Raw genomic sequence first — 23,890 nt, forward strand, 5'->3', positions numbered from 1 at the left:
ACAGGCCAACATATGTAGGCCTATTTGACCCCGATGGCCAGTTTCTTTTCTTCCCTTAATTTTTTGAGATAGAGTCTCACTCTGTCACCCAGCGGAATGCAGTGGCATGGTCTTGGTTCACTGCAACCTCCGCATCCTGGGTTCCAGCAATTCTCCTGCCTCAGCCTCCTGAGTAGCCGGAATTACAGGCGTCCACCACCATGCCTGGCTAATTTTTTGTATTTTTAGTAGAGATGGGGTTTCGCCATGTTAGCCAGGCTGGTCTCGAACTCCTGACCTCACGATCCGCCCACCTCGGCCTCCCAAAGTGCTGGGATTATAGGCATGAGCCATCGCGCCCGGCCGAGTTTCTTAAAGTGACATCACCCCCAAAGGTATGTTCTTGAGGTCCTTCTCTAATCTGAGAAAGATTGCCTTAGAGCCTACCCCATTCCTGTGAAAGCCCCCTAGAGCCCAGAAAGCAGAGCCTGCTGTCTGACTTCCTGGCCCCCACCCTTTGCTGTCTTTGGTCCAGGCTGCAGAGCTCCAGGGACATAGAGAAGGACAGCAGGACAGCAAGAGAGAGCATCCCCAGGCTGGGGCACAGCACACAGCTCCCGGCCACCCAGCTGGCTACCTCAGAGATGGAGGAGTGGCAGGAGGAGGCTTTTTGCACCATCCGCTGTGCAAAGAGCTTTTTGAGCCGCAGGTAATCCTCCAGGACCACCTTCAGCAGCGAGCCCTGGGGGAGGGAAAGGGTTAACCCCCACCAAGGCCCTTCCCTGCCTGCCCCACCCCTTGCCCACTCCCTCTGGGAGTCAGGGGTACACAGAAATCTGACCCTGGTGATCCTTAGGGCAGAGGATGAGCAGCAGAGCCTGTAAACGGTGGCCAGCCCAGACATATATGGACTCATTCCTGAGCCCTGCCCTTAAGGCCACTGCAGGCTGGAGCAACCCCCCATCAGCCCTGGTGTTCTTGCCCCAGTGGAGGGTGGGTCTAGCTGAGCCTGGAGGTCTCCACCGCCCTGTGTTCTCTGGAGTGGGGTCCAACCTCAGCCAGGGGACTGGGTATGGAGCCTGTGGGGAGGGCTCACCTTGATAGGCCCCTCACGAATGATCTGGCCCAGCTTGGCAATGTTGTCATACTCCTGGATGGCAGCCCGCAGGTATCGGTCATCATCAGGCTTGACAGCTGCTGGCTCACGCCCAAAAGTTCCCTGGGGAGACGGGACGTTAGCTGGAGCAGAGGCAGACCCTACACACATGCACAAGGGAGGGGGCTACCCCTTAAAGAACCCAGCTGCTTGGCCAGAGGTCGCAAAGACCCAGCCCCTCCACTCCTGCCCCTTGTGATGCCTGACCGCCTCTGGCTCACGTGGGTGCGCGTGGGGCTGTTCCACAGGTCGGCGATCTCACTCAGGTTCTCCGGTAGGTCATCCTCATGCTCTGCCTGGGCGGCCAGTTCTAGGTTCCGACAGAAGGGATCCAGCCACACAGGGTTGGCTCTGCAGTTGGGGAGGGAAAAGAGTGGGGAGGGAGGGAAGACTCGAGTAGACAGGTGCGCTTCCAGCCTCACCCCACATCCTGCCCATTTCCCTGGCCATGTAGTGCCTTTCACTGACTAGGGGTGTGAGGCCCTGGCATCTGTGGCGCATGCTCCCACCCTGGGATCCTGCTAGAACCAGGACTGCATGTCAGTCTGGATTGCCTTTGGCGCGGAGGCTTCACCCTGCAACCACTGCCCAAAGCCTGCACCCCCTGGAACTTGAGGCCCACTGGGGTAGAGAGCCCCTCTCAGCCACACGGTTTCTGAGGATGGAGGGAGGGTGGCCCACCCACCAGGGGGCGCCCACAGCCTGGGTTTCAGCAGCCCCAGTGCTGGGAGACTGCAGCTCTCCCCAGCTGGGTCCTGGCAGGACTCCCTGCAGGAGACTGGGCAGGGCCACTACCCCACTCACCCATCAAAGGAGTACTTGTTGGTGTTAGGCATGTCCATGATATCGATGAAGCCGCGATTTCCTGCAGGGAGAAGGGTTGGGGCATGGAGGGGAGGGGCATAGCCAGGGTTAGGGGTGGTGTTGCGGGGTGAGGGAGGGTGGGGTGTGGGGCATGGTCCTGGGCCCAGTGAAGGGCCTGAGCCAGCTTTGTGAGGCCCTGGTGGACACTCCAGGCCCCCAGCCTGCTGCCTTCTCACCTGTGCCCCCACCACGGCCCTCACTTACCAGCTGAGCCAGCCACAATGGCCTTGAGTTTCCTCTTGTGTCTGGAGAGAAGCAGAGAGGGGCTGGTGAGGCGGGCTGGGGCCAAGCTGACGTCTCAGGCCCTGCCTGCCTCATGGCCATCCGGGAGCAAGTGGTTGGCCCCCTGAGGGCAGGGATGGGGGACACTCACACGGTCCTGTAGTACCAGTTCATGAGGACGAAGAGCATGGCAGCCAGGAACAGGAGGATGGCCAGGACAATGATTGCCATCTGCGGGAGCAGGACCAGGGTGAGCCTGGGCAGTGGGGAGGGCGGCTAGGGCTGTGGGGCAGGGTCACTGGGTACCTGCAGGGCAGACATGTCATCCGGCAGCCGGACAGAGATGGCGGGCTGCACGTCCAGGACGTTGTAGTTCCGGAAAAGATTCCGCAGCTGCTCCTTGTTCTCATCGATCATCTGGATCACCCTGGGCGAGGGGCAGGGGTCTCAGCTCTCCTCCTCAGCCATTCCCCCCATGACAGTCTGCTCTGCTCCTGCCTCAAGCCCCCAAAGTTCATCAACGCCAAGCCTTGCAAGATTGAGGTCTACCGGCCGGAACAGCTTTGTGTTTTCCTCGAACCTTCATGTAGGATCCTGTTCCATCTTCACAGTGAATGAATACTCCCTTATTTATTATTTATTTATTTACTTACTTACTTACTTATTTTGAGATTGGAGTCTTGCTCTGTTGCCCAGGCTGGAGTGCAGTGGCATGATCTCGGCTCACTGCAAACTCCACCTCCCAGGTTCAAGTGATTTTCCTGCCTCAGCCTCCTAAGTAGCTGGGATTACAGGCGTGCGCCACCACACTGGCTAATATTTGTATTTTTAGTAGAGATGGGGTTTCTCCATGTTGGTCAGGCTGGTCTTGAGCTCCTGACCTCAGGTGATCCACCTGGCTTGGCCTCCCAAAGGGCTGGGATTACAGGTGTAAGCCACTGTGCACGGCCTGAATACTCCCATGTTACAGATGTGGAGAGGGAGGCTCAGAGGGACAGAGTTGCTCATACCCCCAAACTCTGCTCTGTCTCCTAGCCCTGCCCCCTCTGGGAGGTGACTCCACACAGTGGGCCTGATGGTATGGTCTGTGTCTCCTTTGGTGGGTTCTCTCCCGTACTCCAGGGCAGGGAGGCATGCTGACAGACAGGCCGACAGTCCAAACACAGGCCCCCACTCACCGGTCCACATCCAGGATGCGGTTGGTATCACGGTTCACCACGTGGATGAGCAGCTCTGTCTGCGCAAAGTTCACCCGGCCCTTCTTGTCCACATGGAACTGGATGGGAAGGGGTATTGTAGGGTGTGGCTACCACAGCAGGGGGCCACAGGGATGGGCAGGCCTCTTCTAGGAGCCCCTTCTACCCTTCCCTGTGGATAGAGCCCTCTGAATGTTTGCTGAGGGCCAGGCATGGGCCAATCACTTCATCCACACTTAGCCAGGTACTATTTATTATTGACCCCATTTTATGGAGGAGAAAACTGAGGCCCAGAGACCTGGGAGAACTTTATCAAAGCCGCACTGCTAGGAAATGACTAAGTGGGGCCTATACTGCCTTTCACACCCTGGCCTTTGCACAATGCCCTGTCTCTCCTTGTGGCTGGCCTCCCCGTCTCCCTCCACTGCCCCGGCCCCAAGTGGGTCCATGAGGCACCTGTACGTCGTCAGTATTGACAATGGCACCAGTGATGTTGGAGAGCAGGTGAATGAACTCCTCCTCGAAGCCGCGCACACGGTCGGGGATCTCGTTAATGACGATCTTGACGCGCTGGTCGTCCCTCAGGATGTAGACACCGATGATGGCTGTGTCGTTGTGGCCTGCCAGGTCACGGGCCACAATGTCCACCACAAAGTAGCCGGGGCTATAGGCCATGAAGAGGTCGAAGGTGCGCAGAATGCCATCCACACTCCCTGCAGGAAGCCCGAAGGTGGGGCACAGCTCAGAGACTCAGTGCCCCTGAATCCCCAGGAAGGGGCATGAGCCCTGGGGTAGGTGGGCACATCTAGGGGAGGCAGCACAAATGCCCACAGGGTGCAGCCAGGAGCAAAGGTGACAGGCAAGTGGGAACGATGCCCATCTGAAGTGGCAGAGGCTCGGGTCTCAGCAGGTTATCAGCATGGGGGAGGGCAGATGACAAGTTTGTGACTCTGTTGTCCCATGCTAGGGTGCAAAGGACCATTTCTGAGCCCCCTTAGTGTCTGTCTTTCCTCTTTCAAACACATGTACCTCAGAATTCCACAGACAAGCCTGGGTGTGGTGGCTCACGCCTGTGGGAGGCTGAGGCAGGCGGATCACTTGAGGCCAGGAGTTTGAGACCAGCTTGGCCAACATGATGAAACTCCATCTCTACTAAAAATACGAAATCTAGCCAGGCATGGTGGTGTGTGCATGTAATTCCAGCTACTTGTTAGTCTGAGGCAGGAGAATCACTTGAACCCAGGAGGCAGAGCCTGCAGTGAGCTGAGATTGCGCCACTGCACTCCAGCCTGGACAACAAACAGAGTGAGACTCTATCGCCAAAAAAAAGAAAAAAAAAGAAAAAAAAAGAAAACAACAACAAAACCCATAGAAGAGAGATGATCAGGTGGTACAGCATAGTCTTCTCTTGAAAGACAAGAGATTGGGCTCAAAATTTGTCACTTTCTAGCTGTGTGACCTCAAGCAAACTACTGAGCCTCTCTGTGCCTTGATTTATAAAATAAGGGCAGTGAGAGCTCAGAGGACAAAGGGATGGTGTCTGCTTGTGTAACTGGATGAGGTGGCACATGAACTAGACCTTGAAGGGTAGGGGATGGACATCCGAAGGCAAAGAAGGGGCCAAAATGGCATTCCAGGCAATGAAGGCAGAGGGGTCAAAGGCCAGGGGAGGATGGAAGAGAGCAGGCTGAGGGGATGCTAAGCAGCTTAGCTAGGCTGGGCACAGGGCCTTTAAGGATAGCAGGTGACTGTGGAACAGAAAGAGGGACTAGGAGGAAGATCTAGTGAGCCTTGAATGCCAGGCCGCAGATGAGGCATACAGAGGAGGAGTCTTTAGATGGATAAGAAGGGGGAAGGGGTTGGGACTGGGAGTAAAGTAATGGGACACCCAGAGGGGCATCTCCTAGAGCCTGACCCAGAGAGTCTCAGCCATCTACACAGGTCAATATACAAACAAACAAACATGCACATTCATAGGTATAAGTGTGTGCTTTGAATCCTGGCGCCCCAGTCCTAACACAATGCCTGACATAGGGGAGGGTGAGGTGCACAACTGGAAAAACAGGCAAATATTATGGGAAGGAGAATGGGAAGATGGGTAGATGGAGAGATGAATGAAAGCAGGATGGATTGACACATGGAAGGAAGAAAAGATGGATGGAAGGACAGACGGACAGATGGATGGAAGGATAAAAGGGATGGACAGATGGATGGAAGGATAGATGGACAGACAGAAGTGTGGATACATGGATGGATGGATAAGTAATGGACAGATGAGTTGAAAAGAAGAAAGAATGAAAAGAAAGGGCTGGTGGGTAGATGAAGAGGTGGATAGGTGGATAAACTGGAGAATGGACTGCTGAATAGATGGATGAATAGGATTGGCGTGGCTGGCTGGGGGGTCACCCATATTCTGTCGTGCTCCCCCAGACCCCATCTCCCCCCAGATGACAGTCCATGCAGTGACTGAGAGGTCGTGGCTAGAGGCCACTCATGTGCTGCCAGGCCCCTACCCATGGTGAAGACCTGGCCCACAGCTTCAGAGTCGTTGGCAAGGGCCCGGAAGTAGTGGATGGCCAGAATGCTGTAGAAGACAAGGCTGTTGTTGCCAATGTCTGCATCCAGGGCCAGAACCTGGATCAACTCTGAGCCCACCTTGGCGTCGGTGGCCACCCCTGCAGGAACAGGCAGGTAGTGTAAGTTGCAGAGCAGGGGCCACCCCACACCTCATGCCCAGGCTCCAGTCCCTGCACCTGCAGTGTACTCAGCCTTGGTAAAGCGTGGCGGCTGGTCGTTGATGTCCTCTAGCACAACGTGCACCTCCTGCAGTGTGAGGTCAGCAACCAGGTCGAGGGTTGGGGAGGGTCCACGGGGAGGTGTCCAGCTGCGATTGCTGGAGGCCTTGACTATGAAGGAGAAGATGGCTTCTCGCTCCCGGTCCAGGTCCCGCAGCACCAGCAGACGCCCGTCGGGCTGCAGATGGAAGTTCTTCTCTTCGTTGCCGACTGAGGGTGGGACCATGGCATAGGGTGAGGGGGCAGGGCCAGGGGCAGGGCATATGTGGGTCATCTCTAGCCCCAGGATAATCAGGGCACTAGCTCTGTCCGGCCCCACCTGCGATGAAGTAGTACACGATCGCGTTGGGGCCCTCATCTGCATCCACTGCGCCCGTCACATTGCCCACGAGGGTGCCGCGTGGTGAGTGCTCAGGCACTGTCAGCAGCTGGTACTGGGGGCTGCCTTTCTGCGGAGGGAGGGGGATGTCTTCACAGGGTGCCAAGGGAAGGCCTAAGCTTCCAGTCCCTGTTTCAGGGCCCTGGGCAGTGACTATGTATGTGCTGAGGGAATTTACTGTCCAGGCCTAATGCGGTGAGTAGAACCACTGTAACCTCAAGGGAGCAAAGCATGGCCTGGGGACCTGAGCTCTGCCCTCACGGGGTGTTTTCCAGAACCCAAATGAGTGCTTAAATGAGAGGAGCACACACGTTACTCTTATATGCACATGCATGTGTATGCACTCACACTCAACAGTCTCCAAGCAACATCACATCCCATGTGCACATAAGAAGAAAAAACAACCATGTCAGAGAGTTGGAGTCCACAGGAGGGGCCCTTAGCCCTGCTGTCAGATTTCATGTCAGCCCCATATCAATAAATCAGAGCTGGGCGGGTCGTAGTGGCTCACGTCTGTTATCCCAGCATTTTGGGAGGCCGAGGCAGGTGGATCACTTGAGGTCAGGAGTTCGAGACCAGCCTGGCCAACATGGCAAAAATCCGTCTCTACTAAAAATACAAAAATTAGCTGGGCATGGTGGCGGGTGCCTGTAATCCCAGCTACTTGGAAGGCCGAGGCAGAAGAATCGCTTGAACCCAGGAGGCAGAGGTTGCAGTGAGTCAAGATCATGCCACTGCACTCCAGCCTGGGCAACGAAGCGAGACTCTGTCTCAAAAACAAACCAAAACAAAACAAAACAAAATCAGAGCTGATTTTCATGCTTTGTGTGTGTGTATGTGTGTGTGTGTGGTGCAGGCAAACACAAGGCTATCAGCTCCATGAGTCAGGCATTTTGGTCTGTCTTTTTTTTTTTTTTTTCATCGCTCAATATAGCTCAATATAGTGTAACACAGCTGCTCAGTAAATAGTTGTTCTTGCATGAAGTGCATGCAGGCAGATGTTTCCGTGTCTAGCCAAATGTGTATTCTGGCACAGTGTATATAGGAAAGTGTGTGCGCGTGTGCTTGCAGGCAGGTGAGTCCCTGTGTAGGTGTGACCAGCGCAGGAGGTGGGCGAGCTCACTGGAGGCCTCACGAAGAGGGGTTCGTTGTCATCAATGTCCTCCAGGGCCACCTGCAGCGGCTGCATAGTCTCGTATGGCACCGGCTGGCCCAGGTCGCTGGCCACCAAGATGAGCTAGGAGCGGAAGAGTGCAGTCAGAGGAAAAGACTGGGAGAGGGGTTTGGCTTGGGGACTTCCCGGTGGCCAGGTCCCCCAGAGACTTTCCAGGAGGCGAGGTGCAGGAAAGCGCCCAGAAGAAAGCCCCGCCCCTCGCACCGGGCCCCGCCCTTACGCTATACACCGCCTGCGTCTCGCGGTCCAGGCGCTGCGCAGTCTGGATGAGGCCGCTGATTGGGTCGATGGTGAAGAACTCCCAGTCCCGGTTGCCCGCCGTCTTCAGGAAGCTGTAGCGCACCGCCCCGTTGAGGCCCTCATCCTTGTCCGTGGCGTAGACCTCGTACACGTTGGAGCGCAGCGGGATCTCCTGTGGGAAGCGTTGGGGGGAAGGCTCCTGGACCCCTGAGAGAATCTCAGCTCCCAGGCCCTGAGGGAGCCCTCGCTCTTTCTCCTACGGTAGCAGAATGTCCTCAACAGCTTACAGCACCCGCCAGGAGCACCTTCCTGCTCGGCTGGATTCTCCTGGATTCTGGGCTTCTGCTAGCTGTTGTCCCTCTTCTCTCCTCCCCAACCCAAGTTAAGGCCACTGTGCACTAACAGTCCAGCCTGGGAACCACATGCTTCAAGCCTTCCCAGGGTGACCATCTTCCCAGGAGCTGACTCCGCCCTTCCAGTCCCATTCATTGCATGCTGAGGTTTAGGAGACAGAGGGAATCCAAGCGCTGAGGCCACAGCCACCCTTTGTCCTGTATCAGTCTTGCTCTCTCTGCCACCCCAAACACAGGAATTCTGGGTGTCCCCAAACAACACCATCCATTCAATGGGGTACCTGAAAATGGGGGGGACACAGGCAGGGTGACATGGTGGATAGGATAGGGGTTGGCCACCAGGGTCTAGTTTGTTACTAACCTGCCCGGAACCTGGACATGCCACCTCACTCCCCTGAACCTCAATCTCCTGAACGCAGTTGAGCTAAGTCCAAGATCTTGAAAACCTCATTGAAATCATACATTGACCCACGACAAGGCTGCCCAGGGCAAAAGAAAGGGCATGTTTCTTTGCTTTTAGTTGAAAAATGATCAGCTCAGCATGCTTTCGTTGTTTATCTTACAGATCATGACAACTGGAAGTTCTAAATGGTAGTTACGTCTAATTAATAAAAAGTAGGACGACATACAGATAATTAATACATGCTGATTGTTCAGGAGCCATAAGTCTTTCCAAATGCAAAACCCTTGAAGGGAGTCTTCATAAATGGGGCCTTTGGTGTGAAAAAGGACTAGATTATTATTAATTTATACACTGCCTCATTTCACAAAAAAGATTTGATGCAGGGGACAAGAATACATAAATTATAACAAGATTGATCAAGTTAAAAAACTAGGGTAAAGAAAAAAATTGGTTGGCAGGAAGATGAAAGCTGAGGGGTGGGAAGCAAAGTGTAAGCCCTAAGTCCCTGCGGGGTCACTCAAGATGGGCTGACCACTCTGAGCTCCCTAGTGGGCACAGCAAAGAGGACGGACTGCTCAATCACTGCTGATGAGACACTAGACACAAGGTAAAAAAGCAAAACACATGGTAAAGGCACAATGCTTCTTTGAGCTTAGTCCTGGGAGAGTTTTATCCCTCAGGACCTCAAAGAGGAGACAGAGTGACACGATGGACTTAGCACGGACATTCTGAGATGTGGAGCCTGGGTGGAGTTTGGGGGACAACGAACAAGTGGGAGATACTCTGATGGTGCCACTAAGGAGCACTTTGGGCCTGTGTACTTAGAAGAAACAGGGAGAGCAGAAGACAAAGGAGTACTTCCCCTATCTTTATGTGGCAATTTAGACTGAGAAGTGGAAGAACTGGAGAGATTCCAGAACCTCGCCACTTCCCCTTGTTTCTTATTTTGATGCTCATTCTCAGCTCCTAGGCTGTCTCCGCACTGTATCAGCAGGAACAACGGACAGATGGAAGGGGCGTGTGTGTTTATTCTGAGACAAGTATGGGGGAAGTGGGTTGTGGAGGAGCCTGTCCTTTTTGGTAGACATCTAGGAGCAAGAGATGGGGTACTTACTTATTATTAGTCCCTATTTTGCAGAGGAAAAAATAGACTTACAGAAAATAGACTTACAGAAGTCACTTGCTCAAAGTCATTGGGCTGAGAAGCGATAGAGTTAGACTTCAACTAAATTTTTTTTTTTTGATAGAGTCTCACTCTGTTGCCCAGGCTGGAATGCAGTGGTGCGATCTCGGCTCACTGCAACCTCCGTTTCCCGGGTTCAAGCAATTCTGCTGCCTCAGCCTCCTGAGCAGTTGGGATTATAGGCATGCACCACCTTGCCCAGCTTTTTTTTTTTATTTTTATTTTATTTTTTGCATTTTTAGTAGAGATGGAGTTTCGTTATGTTGGCCAGGCTGGTCTCGAACTCCTGACCTCAAATGATCCGCCTGCCTCGGCCTCCCAAAGTGCTGGGATTATAGGCATGAGCCACTGCACCCGGCTAAACCAAAGATCTTTTACTAGCACAGCCTATATACTAACCACTGTTCAATACCACCCTGTTTGGCACTGGACAGGTCTGCTTCCTTCTCTGGCCTCAGCTTCCCCACCTCAATAAACTTTTTTTAATTAAAAAAGTTTTTTTTTCCTTTTTTTTTTCCTGGAGCTACTTTCCTGAAGCCAAGTTTCCCCACCTTTAGAGTGTGGTGCTTCCACTCTTCTAGGCCACAGCTGGAAGAAGGAAATACTGTGGGCAGGAGGCCCTGGGGGCAGGAGTACCTCTCTGATGTGGAGGATGGTGCCATTGGGTGGGCGCACAAAGACAGGGCGGTTGTCATTGACGTCGATGACCTCCACCAGGAGCATGGTGGTGCCCCAGAGTGGGGGCTCTCCGCCATCTGTGGCCACCACGGTCAGATTGAACCTCTCGTAGGACTGCAGTGGCCGCTGTGTGGTCACCAGGCCCGAGTCCATGTCCACATGGAAGGCCTCTGGCAGTGGGAGCAGGAGAGTAGCTCTGGTTGAGACGTCCTTCTTACCCTTCCCTCTACTCCTGGCCTGGGGTGGCAGGCCTGCCCCTCCCACCCCGCAAGGCATCACGGGTGTCCAAGGAAGGCCACATACCCACGCCAGAGCCCTCGAGTGAGTAGGTCAACTCTCCATTAGGACCTTCATCCTGGTCAGTGGCCATCATGGTGATGACCGAGGTGCCCGCCGGCTCATTCTCATACACACTTGTGCTGAACTGGGGCTTGGAGAACTGTGGCCGGCAGTCATTGACATCCAGCACATGGATCACCACCTGGGTGGAGGGAGGTCAAAGCTAAAGGTGACGAGTAGGATGGGGCTGCCACAGGGGACCTGGTCATGCAGGAGTAAGCCCGGATAGAGGAAGGACAGGCACCAGCCTGGGAGGGAGGTAATATCTTCTAATGTGTTGGAGTCTGATTTGAAGCAACTTATTTAACCCCCTGAGCCTCAGTTTCCTTGGCTGCACAATCCTAGATCCTTGGCACAGTGCCTAGCTCAATAAACACTCAACAACTATAACAGTGGTTAACAGGTAATCTGCACCTGGGCCCTGAAGCAGAAACCCCTTATCCCGTCACACCTCCTACTTTTGTTCCTTGCTACTCCCCACAGTGGCCCTATAAATCTGGCTCTAATCTCTGTCCCTTAGTGCTGGTTTGGTGGCATTCCTCCACTCCCCAAGGCTTCTCTTGACTGGGATTTGTGTCTGGCCTGAGACTTGGCTTCCCTAACTGACCTCCCAGTCTAGGGCAGGTCTTATGGACACAGCAAACCATGGGGCCTTTGTTCCCAGGTTGCTGGGACCTGCCTGAACTGCATCCTTATCAGAGCCCTTCATAGCAGTGACTTCATTTTTTTTTTTTGATGGAGTTTTGCTCTTGTCACCCAGGCTGGAGCACAATGGTGCAATCTCAGCTCACTGCAACCTCCACCTCCTGGGTTCAAGCGATTCTCCTGCCTCAGCCTCCCAAGTAGCTGGAATTACAGGCACGCACCACCACACCTGGCTAATTTTTGTATTTCTAGTAGAGACAGGTTTTCACCATGTTGGCCAGGCTGGTCTTGAACTCCTAACCTCAGGTGATCCCCTCGCCTAGCCCTCTCAAAGTGCTGGGATTACAGGTATGAGCCACCATGCTCCGGCCAACAGCAGTGACTTTAAAGATCCCCTTTCAGTGCACAAACCACTTTCAAACCACCTCATGTCCCCAATTGCACATCTGTACCCTCCTTTGCAGATTTGACAACACAGGCTCAGAGAGGTTAACTGACAAAGGTAGTGTGCTCAGCTCATGGAACATGAGTCTTCTGACCCCAAATACTGTGCTTTTCCCAACACAGCACATGCATATGTGACAGGGATGAGGTTCGGATGTGTGCATGTGTTCCCAGCCCTCTCTACCTGCCAAAAAGAAGTGTTCTTGGCCCATTCAGCTGTTCACACCCCCGACCTTACAAGAGAGTTTCCTTCAGATGATGAGTTTATTGTGAGGGAGAAGTGAGTATTACGTACAGAAAGATAGGTCTGCCAAAGGCAGAAGAAGGGAGGAGAGAGAAAGAGGACGCAAAACCTTGAGGCCTAGGACTTTGCATAGAAAAGGGGATTGAGAGCCAAGAGGGTGAGATGCTGGCTTCAGAATAGCTGTGTGGACATTGGAATGGGAATGGGGTTGTGACTTGGAGCCCTCATTAGTATTCTTTAAGAGACATAACTAGGCCAGGCTCAGTGGCTCAAGTCTATAATCCCAGCACTTTGGGAGGCTGAGGCAGGTGAATCACCTGCGGTCGGGAGTTCGAGACCAGTCTGACCAACATGGAGAAACCCTGTCTCTACTAAAAATACAAAATTAGCCGGGCGTGGTGGTGCATTCCTGTAATCGCAGCTACTCAGGAGGCTGAGGCAGGACAATCGCTTGAACCGGGAGGTGGAGGTTGCGGTGAGCCAGATCGCGTCATTGCACTCCACCCTGGGCAACGAGAGGGAAACTCCATCTCAAAAAAAAAAAAAAAAAAAAAAAGAAGAGAGAGAGACATAAATAAACATGATTCCTTCATAATTATGTTTGGTTTCTGGACTGTGTTTCTTTCAATGGAACACTATGGTGATACTGGGCCATGTGGAGCCCCAAGCATTATTTGGGTTACACCCAGGTATGTTTAGCTGCCTATTTGCCAAAATATTTTGCCAAACAGCAGTTTGGCAAAGATTTCTCCCAGAGGGTCCCTGTCTTCCTAGGCCACAGTCATGGGTTACAACCCATCCAGTCACGCTCTTGCCTTCTCCTTTCTGTCACTGTGTCTCAAAGGGGACTGGGTGGCTTTGCTCCCAATCTGTAGCAGTCCACTCGCTAGAGGCTTTGCTTGTTGCCTCCACAACCCCAGTTCCTGTTGTCCCTGGCCCAGGTTAGCTCCCCTCACCTGCACTGAATTTTCACGATGGTTGCTGGCTACATCCCCAGGGTTGTCTTTGGCCAAGGCAGTCAGGATATAGTGGTCCTTCTTCTCCCGGTCCAGAGAAGACAGCACATAGATGTCACCCTAGTAGGGAGAGGGTGGCTTTAGGTCCTTCAATCATTCAAAAGATATTTATTGAGCACCTGCTATGGCCAGATGCTGTATGGGGTCTGGAGATTTGACACTGAACAAAAGAGACAATAACTCCTGCCCCCAGGAAGCTCCCATTCTAGCGGCTCTTCTTGCTCTCACTACCCCAGCCTACCTGGGGATGGGGTGACCAGCCCAGCCTGCAGCTACCTGCCTGACCAGGAAATAGCATATAGTAGGTACCCCACAAATGTTCAATTATCTTAATGCCAGGCCTGGAGCCATGTCTGATGGCTCATACCAAGCAGGAAGGAGTGAACCCTGCTGAAAGGGCAGAGTGCCAGATGATGTAGGCAGAGCAGGGCAGTGGAAGGGAAAGTCCAGTTCCAGCCCCAGCAACTGGGGAAGGCCCTGCCTGACCAGCGAGCCCTAGGCCACAGGGCTCTCTCTCTATACTGAAAATAACAGCTTTGAACCAATTAGCAGACATTTGAAATCATCACCCATCTTTTCTCTTGAATTTCGGCTCTTCCACAGGTCTGAGATTCAAGGAAGCATGTGGGAGGCACCCTTTGGGGCATCCTCCCTTCCCCAGCACTGAGTATAGGGCCATATATACAGTAGGTGCTCAGACACTGTGCCCACTTTCTGCAGTGCTTCCCATGCGTCTTTTCTGACTATCTCAAAAAGTAGCCCCATGGACTTCAATCATGCATTTTTAGTGTGCAGAGGACACATCTCAGAAGTCCCACAAAGAGCTCATTCCAAAAGACTTGGCCACTTCCTTCAACATCTGTTGAGACATCTTCTTCAACATCTGTTGAAGAAAGGCTGCAGTCTGACATATGTCTGGGACTCTGAGAACAGGGTTTGCTGACTTGGCTAAAGAACCTCTGGGGCTGCAGATGTCCAGGTGACAAGACCCAGAGGGATCACTGCAATACTTTTGGTGGCCGCTCAGTCTCTGACCCTGAGTCCTTCCCACTTCTAGATTCCAGGCCCTCCATCACTGCTCACCGTGGTAGGGTTGATGGCAAACTTGCCCTCTCCATCTCCAAGGCTGTACTCAATGAGTGCAAAGTTGCCTGAGTCAGCATCAGTGGCAGTGACTGTCAGGATGACTGTGCCCACAGGCACATCCTCAAAGACCGCCTCCTGGAGCCCAGTGGGCAGGGAGAAAGAGTAGGCCAAGGTCAGTCCCAGAGCCCGAGCACAGCCCTAGAACTCACTGAAGCGGGCATCAAGCTGCTCGTGGGCTGAGCACTCCCAGGTGGGTTAGAGGCTGGCAGGGTGGGAGAGGAAGACGCCCAAAGACCCCAAGGAATGGCCACAGGTCCTGGACCCAGTCTGTGGCCTGGCCACTCACCTGGTAGGAGGGCTGGTCAAAGATGGGGTTGTTGTCATTGATGTCCACGATCTCCAGGTAGACAGGGATCTCAGCTGCCCGGGGTGGGGACCCGTTGTCTGAGGCCCTCACAGTAAAGTTGAGCCAGTGCACCTCCTCGTAGTCCACTGTCCAGTTGGCAATGACCTTCCCTAAGACACAGAGGCTCCCATGGCCATTTTGGCCATGGCTCATTCATGGCAGCTCTCCAAAGTATGAGGGGAAGGACCTGGACTCCGAGGGCCAGGTGTGGTCACTTGAAGGAGGGTGGTTGGGCAGCACTGCCCAGCGGCAGGGCACACAGCAGGGAGGGACTGGTGTCCAGTTTTTCTTATGAAGGGTGAAAAAGCTTCTCCCAGTCACAGGGATGAACATCAATTAGCCCAGGACCGGAGACACCTCCTTCTTGGCCTTCCTGCTTCCTCAGTGGTACTAATAGTAGGAGCTTGGCTGGTGGGATATCCCAGGTTTCTGGCAGACATCAAGAGGCTTCCATCCCAACCCAGGAGTAAGCACTCTGTCCCTTCCCCTGGTTTGGGCATCTGGAATCTGGCATGGAATGTCGGCCATCTTGGATCTGGCCCAGTCCACTGAGGGGCCACGGAGAGGCTATGGTCCCTCCTGGGGGCTAAGCAAGCACAGATATATGCCCCCAGCCCTCCTCTGACAGATTTCTGACCTACCGGCTGAGGAGTCCTCCAGCTGGACGTAGCCTGGGGGCACCAGGTCCAGCAGGGTGTAGGTGACCAGCCCATTGAGGCCCTTGTCAGGGTCCACAGCTGCCACAGCAATGAGCGTTGTCCCGGGGGTGGCCCCCTCCAGGATCCGCTCCGTGTAGTAGGTGATCCCAAAGGGCTTGAACTGGGGCGTATTGTCATTGACGTCCAGGACGTTGACAGTCAGCTTGGCTGGGGTGGAGGCCGGGAGTGAGGGAGAGGGGAAGGACACCAGTGTGGCTGGTCCAGGTCTTCCTTAGGCTCAGCCAAGCTGGGAGAGCATGGCAGCATCCCACAGCCCCCCGGAGGCCCCCTGAGGATTGACCTGACCCTCAGGCTGCAGGACAAGAGCCTTTCCAGTGGTCTACTAACTTGCTGTTCCATAAGAGGAAGGGCTAGGTGACCCTGGTGGAGCCCTTGGCCCTTTCTGTGCCCTGGTTTCCTAACCTGCTTAATGACGTAGGGTAAGATCATCTTTAAGATCCTAGATCCTGTCTGAGCTGTCCCCTCTATGTAACCGGCCTGGGCCCTTAACCATCTGAGCCTCTGACACAGAAGAGATGACCAAGTCTGCCCTTCCTTCCGGAAAATGTGGCCTTCTGGGCTGTGAAGATAAGCAGTCAACATCTGCCAGGCCTGGCTTCCCCCACAGCAGCTGTCTCTGCCTCATGTCCGAGGCAACTTGAGGCCACCCCATCCCACTTCCCCCTCTCAACTCTCGGTCTGCCCACACAAAATCCACCCCTCTGCCTCCCCCTCCCAGCCCATGCCTCAGGCTGCAGGCAGGGTGGCCTGGGCCCGACTGGCAGAAGGTAACACTAGGCCCCTTCATTCTCCACTGTAAGTGCCTGCATCCTCAAAGCAGTGTCTGTGGCCTAAGGTCACCTCGCCTCGCTCTTTGCTTCCTCTGTGCTAACCCTGTGGCTTCCTATAAGATCATGGGTTTCCCATCTCACATCCTAGCCACACCCTGATTACCAGTTCTGCTGGCTGAACCTAAGCCTCTGTCAAACCATTTTTTCTTAATCCTTTCCAGTCTCTACCAAGCCTCCTTCCTACTCTGAGCCTGGGGGTTCAGATCACACACAATTCTGAGCTTCTGGATCCTCCACTGCTGAGCTCTATGTAGCTATCACCATCCTGGGCCTCATAGTGGCTGCCACCTTCCATGCCTCTTGTGTTGCCTGACTCCTGGCTCCTGGAGCAACTGGGTCTTGTTGCTCCCTCCGTGGGGACAGACCAGTGCCTATTCCCCACCTGCCCCCTGCCCTGATTGGCTCTGAGTGACCAATGAGAGATGTCTGCAGGGAACCTTACCATTTGGCACACTGACAGAGCGCTCTGGTAGGTCGCTGGCATTGTCAATCACTGAGAGAGTGACCTCATAGGTGGCAACCAGCTCCCGGTTCAGGGGGGACTTCACCATTACAGATCCTGTGGACCAGACCAGGCCAGGTTCAGCCTGAGAAGAACCCCCTAAAATCAGCCCTTCCCAGGGGTGCTCCTGGCCAAACCCTCCCATTCCCCACAGAGGATGATGGTCCCCAGTGGATTCTGGGACTTGTGGCTGGGGTGGGCCCACAGACTCCTCATAAGCTGAGGGCACGTGGTTCTGCCCCTCCTATGATGCTTACTAGCCAGGTGATGTTGGGGAAGTTATGTCACCTCTCTGCACCTCTGTCCTCGTTTGTAAAACAAGATAATTACACTACTGACTGTCAACCCATCCTTTTCTCAATCCCCTACTATTTTGAGGATTAGAAAAACAAAATGAGCTTCCATTTGTAAAGTACTTAGAACAGTGCCTGGCACACAGAAGCTATGTAATTGCTTGTTTAAAAACTGCTGTATTCCCTAACAATGCAAATGTACTTAACACTACCGGACTCTACACTTAAAAAGTGGTTAAAATTGTAAATTTCGTTATATGTATTTTACCACAATTTTAAAAATGCTTAGATTCTAGGGAGATCACGTTTGAAAGAAAGTCATGGTAGCTGAAAAGCCCTGAGGGGTTCCCTGGAGGGGACAGTGGTGGGACCATCTGGATACTTCAGGTCCATCCCTTTGTTTTGATTAAATAGGGAGTGACATGGACTGATTGTGGGACAGGAGCATTGGTTCCATGGCAGTCCTAGCAAGGGGTTTCCTTCTGTTCTATGCACTGCCTCCCACAGTCCCTGCCTGCTCCCCAAACCAGAGAGGAACCCCCTAGAAGCATGGGCTGGGACTGGACAGACCTAGTTTGGCTGACCTCAGTGCTGGCTTTCTTGGGACCTTTCTTGTTCCTGCCTGTTAGAGGGCCTGGTGGCTTCTCCTCCCACTGGCTTCATCCCAGAGTGAGACTTCCTCTCCCTCTCAGGTACGGGGGTCTCTGAGATTCCCTTCCCCCTTGGCAGATCCCCCTGCTGGGCTTCTGTCCTCCGTGGGTCCCCAGCCATGGGGTAGTCACTTACCCTGGGCCGCCTCCTCCTCCTCCTCCTCTTCCTACTCTCGCTCCCTGTCCCCCAGGCTGGGGAGCGAGGATGGGGAGAGGGCGGCTGCGTTCAGTCTGCAAAGGCTGGGCCACGGCCTTGGCCCGGGCCCCACAGGACAGGAAGGGTGGTGGGGGTGTGGTGGGCATGGAGGAAGGCAGTGGGGTGAGGCAGAGAAGAGATGAGGTGGGAAGTGACAGAGAAACAGAGCTCAAACCTGTGGGCCTGCCAGCCGTGAGGAAGAGAGAAGAGGGTTAACATCAGTTAGTTCAGGGTGCAGCAGGAATGGAGCAGAGCAGGGCAGGGAGGATGGTGGGGACTCAGAGCTGACGGGGTCGGGGGAAGGAGGGGTGGAAACAGGGAGTGGGGAGGGGAAGAGACACTGGGAAGGAAACCAGGGGAGCAAGTGGAAGCCCATTTGGAGTGGAGAGCTCAGGGGCTGAGGCTCTGGCAAGAAGAAAAGGGAGAAAAGTGGGCAAGGGAGGAGTGGGGGGCTGAGGAGGAGGGGGCAGAGAAGACACTGGAAAGAAAAATAGAGAAGAGAGTCAGTTGGAGGAAGGGGGAACAGGAAAGAGAAAAGCAGTAGGCATTGAGCAGAGCCTCAAGTTGAGCAGGGACGTGGAGCAGCTCTCCATGGTCCTGACCAACCCGTGCAGTCAGGAATTTTGCTAACCTGGGATGTAGCTGGTTATGTCTAACTTCTCCTAGTGCTCGTGTTTTTTTCTTCTTCTGTTTCCCTTTGGGCCTCAAATGCAGATTGAGGTCATCATGTTCTTTGGCTGGCTGCACACTATGACCACCAGCACCTCTCTTGTTTTATGTGTGCGTCTACTCCCTTTCATCCCCATACTCCGCTCTCCTTTCCTTCTCCCTTCAGGCAGTCATTGTCATGTATTGAAGTATATTTTTTGTTAATAAAAGTATTCCTGAAAATCATGCATTATTTTGTATGTATTTTACATTTATGGAAATGGTGCAGTGACATATATCTCATCCCATTTCTTATCCTTTTCTAATAATACTTATTATTAAGATCCATCTACATTGCTCTGTGTGTGTCTAATTTATTGCTTCTCACTGCTGGCACTGCTGGCTGGTACCCCCATGATGTGCGCCCACAATATTTTACTCTTCAGTCTCCCAGAAATGGACACCTGCATGGCCCCAACTCCACCATCACCAATAACACTGCAGTGAGCATCCTCAGACAGTTTCATTAATGCCCTGAGACTTTCTCTGGAACATATACTGGGTAATGATGGTACAAGTGTACCTTATGCTAGATTGCTATCCAGACAGTGGAATCAGTCACAACTCCTACAGCAGTGCATGAGGGTTTCAATGTCCCCACACTATCATCAATATCAACATTGTCCAGCATCCTAAAGTCTGCTAATCACGTGTGAAAAACTGATATCTTACTGCTGTTTTAGTGCTTTGTCACAGCCATGTTGATTTCTCTATCACTCCTCTGGGCCTTCCAAGAGGTACACCAATCACATTCATGTCCCTTTCCTAACTCCCCAAAGGAGAAAACACTGAACTTTGGGGAAAATGATAAAACCATCAGCATTACAATAAGCTGCATACATTGTGAAAGATAAGCCATGGTTCTGTTAGTTTCGTGACAGCATAAGAAAATCATTGATCTGCATGCAACTTGCAGAGGATTTAAATGGCCAGCATACATATGAAGAAAGTATTCAGCCACCTCGTTAGTAAAGAAATGCATGTTAAGGGGCCGGGTGCGGTGGCTCAAGCCTGTAATCCCAGCACTTTGGGAGGCCGAGACGGGCGGATCACGAGGTCAGGAGATCGAGACCATCCTGGCTAATACGGTGAAACCCTGTCTCTCCTTAAAAATACAAAAAACTAGCCGGGCGACGAGGCGGGCGCCTGTAGTCCCAGCTACTTGGGAGGCTGAGGCAGGAGAATGGTGTAAACCCAGGAGGCGGAGCTTGCAGTGAGCTGAGATCCGGCCACTGCACTCCAGCCTGGGTGGCAGAGCAAGACTCTGTCTCAAAAAAAAAAAAAAAAAAAAGAAAGAAATGCATGTTAAACAAGGTATCACGGTTGGGTGCAGTGACTCACGCCTGTAATCGCAGCACTTTGGGAGGCTAAGGCAGATGGATCATCTGAGGTCAGCATGATCAAGACCAGCCTGACCAACATGGTGAAACCCTGTCTCTACTAAAAATACAAAAATAAGTTGGGTGTGGTGGTGCATGCCTGTAATCTCAGTTACTCAGGAGGCTGAGGCAGTAGAATTGCTTGAACCTGGGAGGCAGGGGTTGCAGTGAGCCGAGATTGCACCATTGCACTCCAGCCTAGGCAACAAGAGCAAAATTCCATCTCAAAAAAAACCAAAACCAAAACCAAAAACAAAAGAACAAACAAGGTGTTACTTTCCTTTAAAATTGCCCAACATGAAAATGTTATCGTATTTAATGCTGGCATGAGTGTGGTGAGACAGGTGCTCTCATACACTGGTAGGGTGAGGGAATCAGGAAGGCCAGAGGAGCTGCTCAAGGGAGGAGGAGAAAGAGAAAGCAGAGAAAGAAGGAGCAAGGGGAGAGATGGAAAAGAGAAGGAGGTATCTGGTTTCCCTCCAGGGGAAGGGGAGAGAAGAGAGTAGCAACGGAGCGGCAAAGAAAGAGAAAGAAGGAGAAAGAAGGGGGAAGCAGGGAGTAAGGAGACAGGACTGGGAGCCGGGAGGGAGGTGGGAGGGGTGCAGGCCCTTGTACCTGTGTTGATATTCACAGCAAAGGCATCCTCCTGGTCGGGCACCAGGCAATCAGTGTCGTCCTTGGCCACAATGCCGACAATGTGGTACTCTAGCTTTGGGTTGAGGTCACGGTCAATGGCCGTGACATTGGCAATGATAGTGCCCAGCTCGGCCGACTCCAGTACGCTCACTGTCTGGATGGGGTTGAGGAACTCGGGGCGAGAGTCATTGATGTCATCGATCAGGATGGTGATGATGGCTGTGCCCGAGAGAGGAATGGTGCCCCGGTCGGTGGCCACCACCGTTAGCCTGTAGGACTCCTGCTCCTCTCTGTCGATGGTGGCATTGCCAACACGGATGACCCCGGTGACCGGGTGAATGAAGAAGCGGTCCTGAGCCCCAGCTTCTATTCGGTAGACCAGCTCTCCATTGAGCCCACTGTCCTCATCTGTGGCTGTGACTTGAAGGACTGAGAATCCTGTTGGGGAGGGAACAGGGAGTAGCTGCGCACAGTGGTCTCTTCCAGAAAGAGCTACCAAGACACATTTGTTGGTGATGTACAGGAGTCCCCTTCTCACGACAGCTTTGACAGCATTTTCTTTTATACCTTTTTCATACGTGCAATTTTATAGGAAAATGGAATATTATTTTATTTTATATTCTTGGATTAAATAATATTTTAGAATGTAATAATTAGTTGTATCTTCAGCAAATGGTCTGCTTTTGTCTTTTGCTCATTTTTCTGTCAGTTATACAAGTCATATAATTATGACAACTTGAGACAAATATATATATATATACATATATATATATATATATGTATACTTTTTTTTTTTTTGAGATGGATTCTCATGCTGTCACCTAGGCTGGAGTGCAGTGGTGTGATCTGGGCTTACTGCAACCTCCGCCTCCCAGGTTCAAGCAATTCTCATGCAGCAGACTCCTGAGTAGCTGGGATTACAGGCACCCAGCACCACGCCTAGCTAATTTTTTGTATTTTTAGTAGAGACAGGGTTTTGCCATGTTGGTCAGCCTGGTCTGGAACTCCAGACCTCAAGTGATCCACCTGCCTCAGTCTTCCAAAGTTCTGGGATTACAGGCGTGAGCCACCGCGCCTGGACGGAGACAAGTATATTTTTCTGTTTATTGTTTGCCTTTCAATATTGGCTCTAACTATTTGATGTAACAAGGTTTAAATTAGCATGCATAGAAATTTAATATTTTTCCTTTTGAGTTCTTTCGTTTCTTTTATGCTTAGAACCTTCTTATCCAGAAATGAGTTATTCACCTAAATTTTCTTCATTTATTGTTTAGTGTTTTCCACTTTTTAATATTTTCTTTTCGTTTGTATTTTGATATCTGATATGGGGGAGAATCTACACTAAATATTAGATTATTATGATGTTAGATTACATGCAGATTATAATAATTAGATCTAATTGATTAGATTAAATAGGTTTTTTGCACACTGAATAAGTAGCCTCCCCATTGGCTTCATTGCTTCCTTTATCACATCATATTTTATTCTTTAATTTACCAGTATCTGTTTCTGGGCTACTTCGTCCTGGAGTCTTGGGCCCATATTGCACGGCCTTAAATACTATAGCTTTGTAATGTGTTATAAAATCTGGCAAGCCAAATCTGACTTATTATACTTATGTTTTTCAAAATTTTCTTATTCTTCCAGAAGTTATATTTTGATTTTGATGGGAATCATGTTGATCCTATTTTGACTTTAAAATAGTCAGTCTTTCCATTTGGGAATTCAGATGGAGAATACTTAAGAATCTTGTAGGCCGGTGTGGTGGCTCACGCCTGTAATCCCAGCACTTTCGGAGGCTGAGGCAGGTGGATCACCTGAGGTCAGGAGTTTACAACCAGCCTGAGCAACAGGGTAAAACCCCGTCTCTACTAAAAATACAAAAATTAGCTGGGTGTGGTGGTGGGCCCCTGTAATCCCAGCTACTCAGGAGGCTGATGCAGGGGAATCACTTGAACCTGGGAGGTGGAGGTTGCAGTGAGCCGAGGTTGTGCCATTGCACTCCAGCCTGGGCAACAAGAGTGAAACTCAATCTCAAAAAAAAAAAGAAAGAAAAAAAGAATCTTGCTTTGCAGACAAGATATGGAAGCTCAGAGGAGAGAAGCAGGGGCCCAGGTCTCCTGACTCCCTCTCCAGTGTGCTCTCTACTCACCCTGCTGCCCATCTTTCTCCCCACTAGAGGCATACTCTGTGTCCAACCTGAGGCTCCAGTCCCCTGTGACCACCAACTGGCCCCTGGTTGTGGGGTACTAGGGCCTGTCCCCCGCTTACCAGGTGGGCAGTTCTCTAGCAGGTGGACAGTGAGGGTGGCAGGGCGAAAGGTGGGGCAGTTGTCATTGTCATCCAGGATGGTGATGAGCAGGTGGGCCGTGCTGTTGAGCAGCCCGATGTCCTCAGCCAGCAGCAGCAGCTCCAGGATGGGTGGCAAGAATGCCTCCCGGTCAATGATGACACCTGAGCTCACGGTCACCACACCTGGCACCCGGTGCCACCAGCCAGGGAAACACACAGAAAAGGGGTGCAGTGGGGAGATAGGGCAAGAACCAACAGGGAGAGAGCAGAGAAAGACAGGGGCACCATGGGGACAGAGACGAAAGAGGAGCAGAGGCAGTAACAAAATGACTTTCTTCCCCACAGGCTCAACCACCCACGCTTAGGGAGGGCCCCATGCGTCTCCTGTGGTTGTCCCCTCTACAGGTGCCCTCTGCTGTCTTCAAGACTCCTGCCTGGGAAGAGTGACCCAGGGCACAGGGTTGACCTTCTCTGTTGACAGAGGTGCTTTCCTGTTGGCACTTGTCACCAAAGCAGCCTCCTGTCCAGGACCAGACTGATGTGACATGGTCTGGTTGGAGGACAGGAAAGTTGCTCTGGCTACTTCTGCTGGACTAGGGGCCTGAGCCTCTGGCCTGCACATGGGGAGATGACGGGAGGGGGCTGGGGGGCTCCCGGCCTAGGCTGAGAGTTTGTGCACCAACAGGTCCTGTGTATCGTCTCCAAGCCTCTTCCTAGGTCCCCCTGCCAGGCCACTGGGTGATATAACCCAGCTGCAAGATGGGGACTCTGGGCTGTGAAAAATGGGGTCTCCGCGGACAGCCTCGGTCCAGCACTGAGAACGGAGGCCCTCAATCCAGCAGTGGGGCCATCCCCACCCTAGAGTCAGGCTGGGAGTGCTGGG

At 52.5% G+C, this 23,890-nt stretch overlaps 1 protein-coding gene across 1 annotated transcript in view; it reads right to left on the reverse strand.

The window, feature by feature from the left end:
• Nucleotides 1-23,890, reverse strand: part of CDH23 (cadherin related 23) — a 427,857-nt gene that overhangs the window by 2,223 nt on the left and 401,744 nt on the right. Inside the window, exons 47-69 of the mRNA XM_030941290.1 lie at nt 22,987-23,190; nt 20,695-21,153; nt 16,794-16,910; nt 15,444-15,668; nt 14,743-14,912; nt 14,394-14,531; nt 13,251-13,370; nt 10,926-11,103; nt 10,581-10,792; nt 7,986-8,177; nt 7,715-7,828; nt 6,532-6,661; nt 6,171-6,422; nt 5,931-6,092; nt 3,874-4,130; nt 3,400-3,497; nt 2,528-2,648; nt 2,373-2,452; nt 2,204-2,244; nt 1,940-2,000; nt 1,357-1,486; nt 1,076-1,198; nt 617-721 (exon numbers count right to left, since the gene is read on the reverse strand). Coding sequence (XP_030797150.1) covers nt 617-721; nt 1,076-1,198; nt 1,357-1,486; nt 1,940-2,000; nt 2,204-2,244; nt 2,373-2,452; nt 2,528-2,648; nt 3,400-3,497; nt 3,874-4,130; nt 5,931-6,092; nt 6,171-6,422; nt 6,532-6,661; nt 7,715-7,828; nt 7,986-8,177; nt 10,581-10,792; nt 10,926-11,103; nt 13,251-13,370; nt 14,394-14,531; nt 14,743-14,912; nt 15,444-15,668; nt 16,794-16,910; nt 20,695-21,153; nt 22,987-23,190 — 3,689 coding nt within the window. The remainder of the gene's footprint in view (nt 1-616; nt 722-1,075; nt 1,199-1,356; nt 1,487-1,939; nt 2,001-2,203; nt 2,245-2,372; nt 2,453-2,527; nt 2,649-3,399; nt 3,498-3,873; nt 4,131-5,930; nt 6,093-6,170; nt 6,423-6,531; nt 6,662-7,714; nt 7,829-7,985; nt 8,178-10,580; nt 10,793-10,925; nt 11,104-13,250; nt 13,371-14,393; nt 14,532-14,742; nt 14,913-15,443; nt 15,669-16,793; nt 16,911-20,694; nt 21,154-22,986; nt 23,191-23,890) is intronic.

The sequence above is a fragment of the Rhinopithecus roxellana genome, chromosome 11, assembly GCF_007565055.1.
Source record: "Rhinopithecus roxellana isolate Shanxi Qingling chromosome 11, ASM756505v1, whole genome shotgun sequence".
Lineage (NCBI taxonomy): Eukaryota > Metazoa > Chordata > Mammalia > Primates > Cercopithecidae > Rhinopithecus > Rhinopithecus roxellana.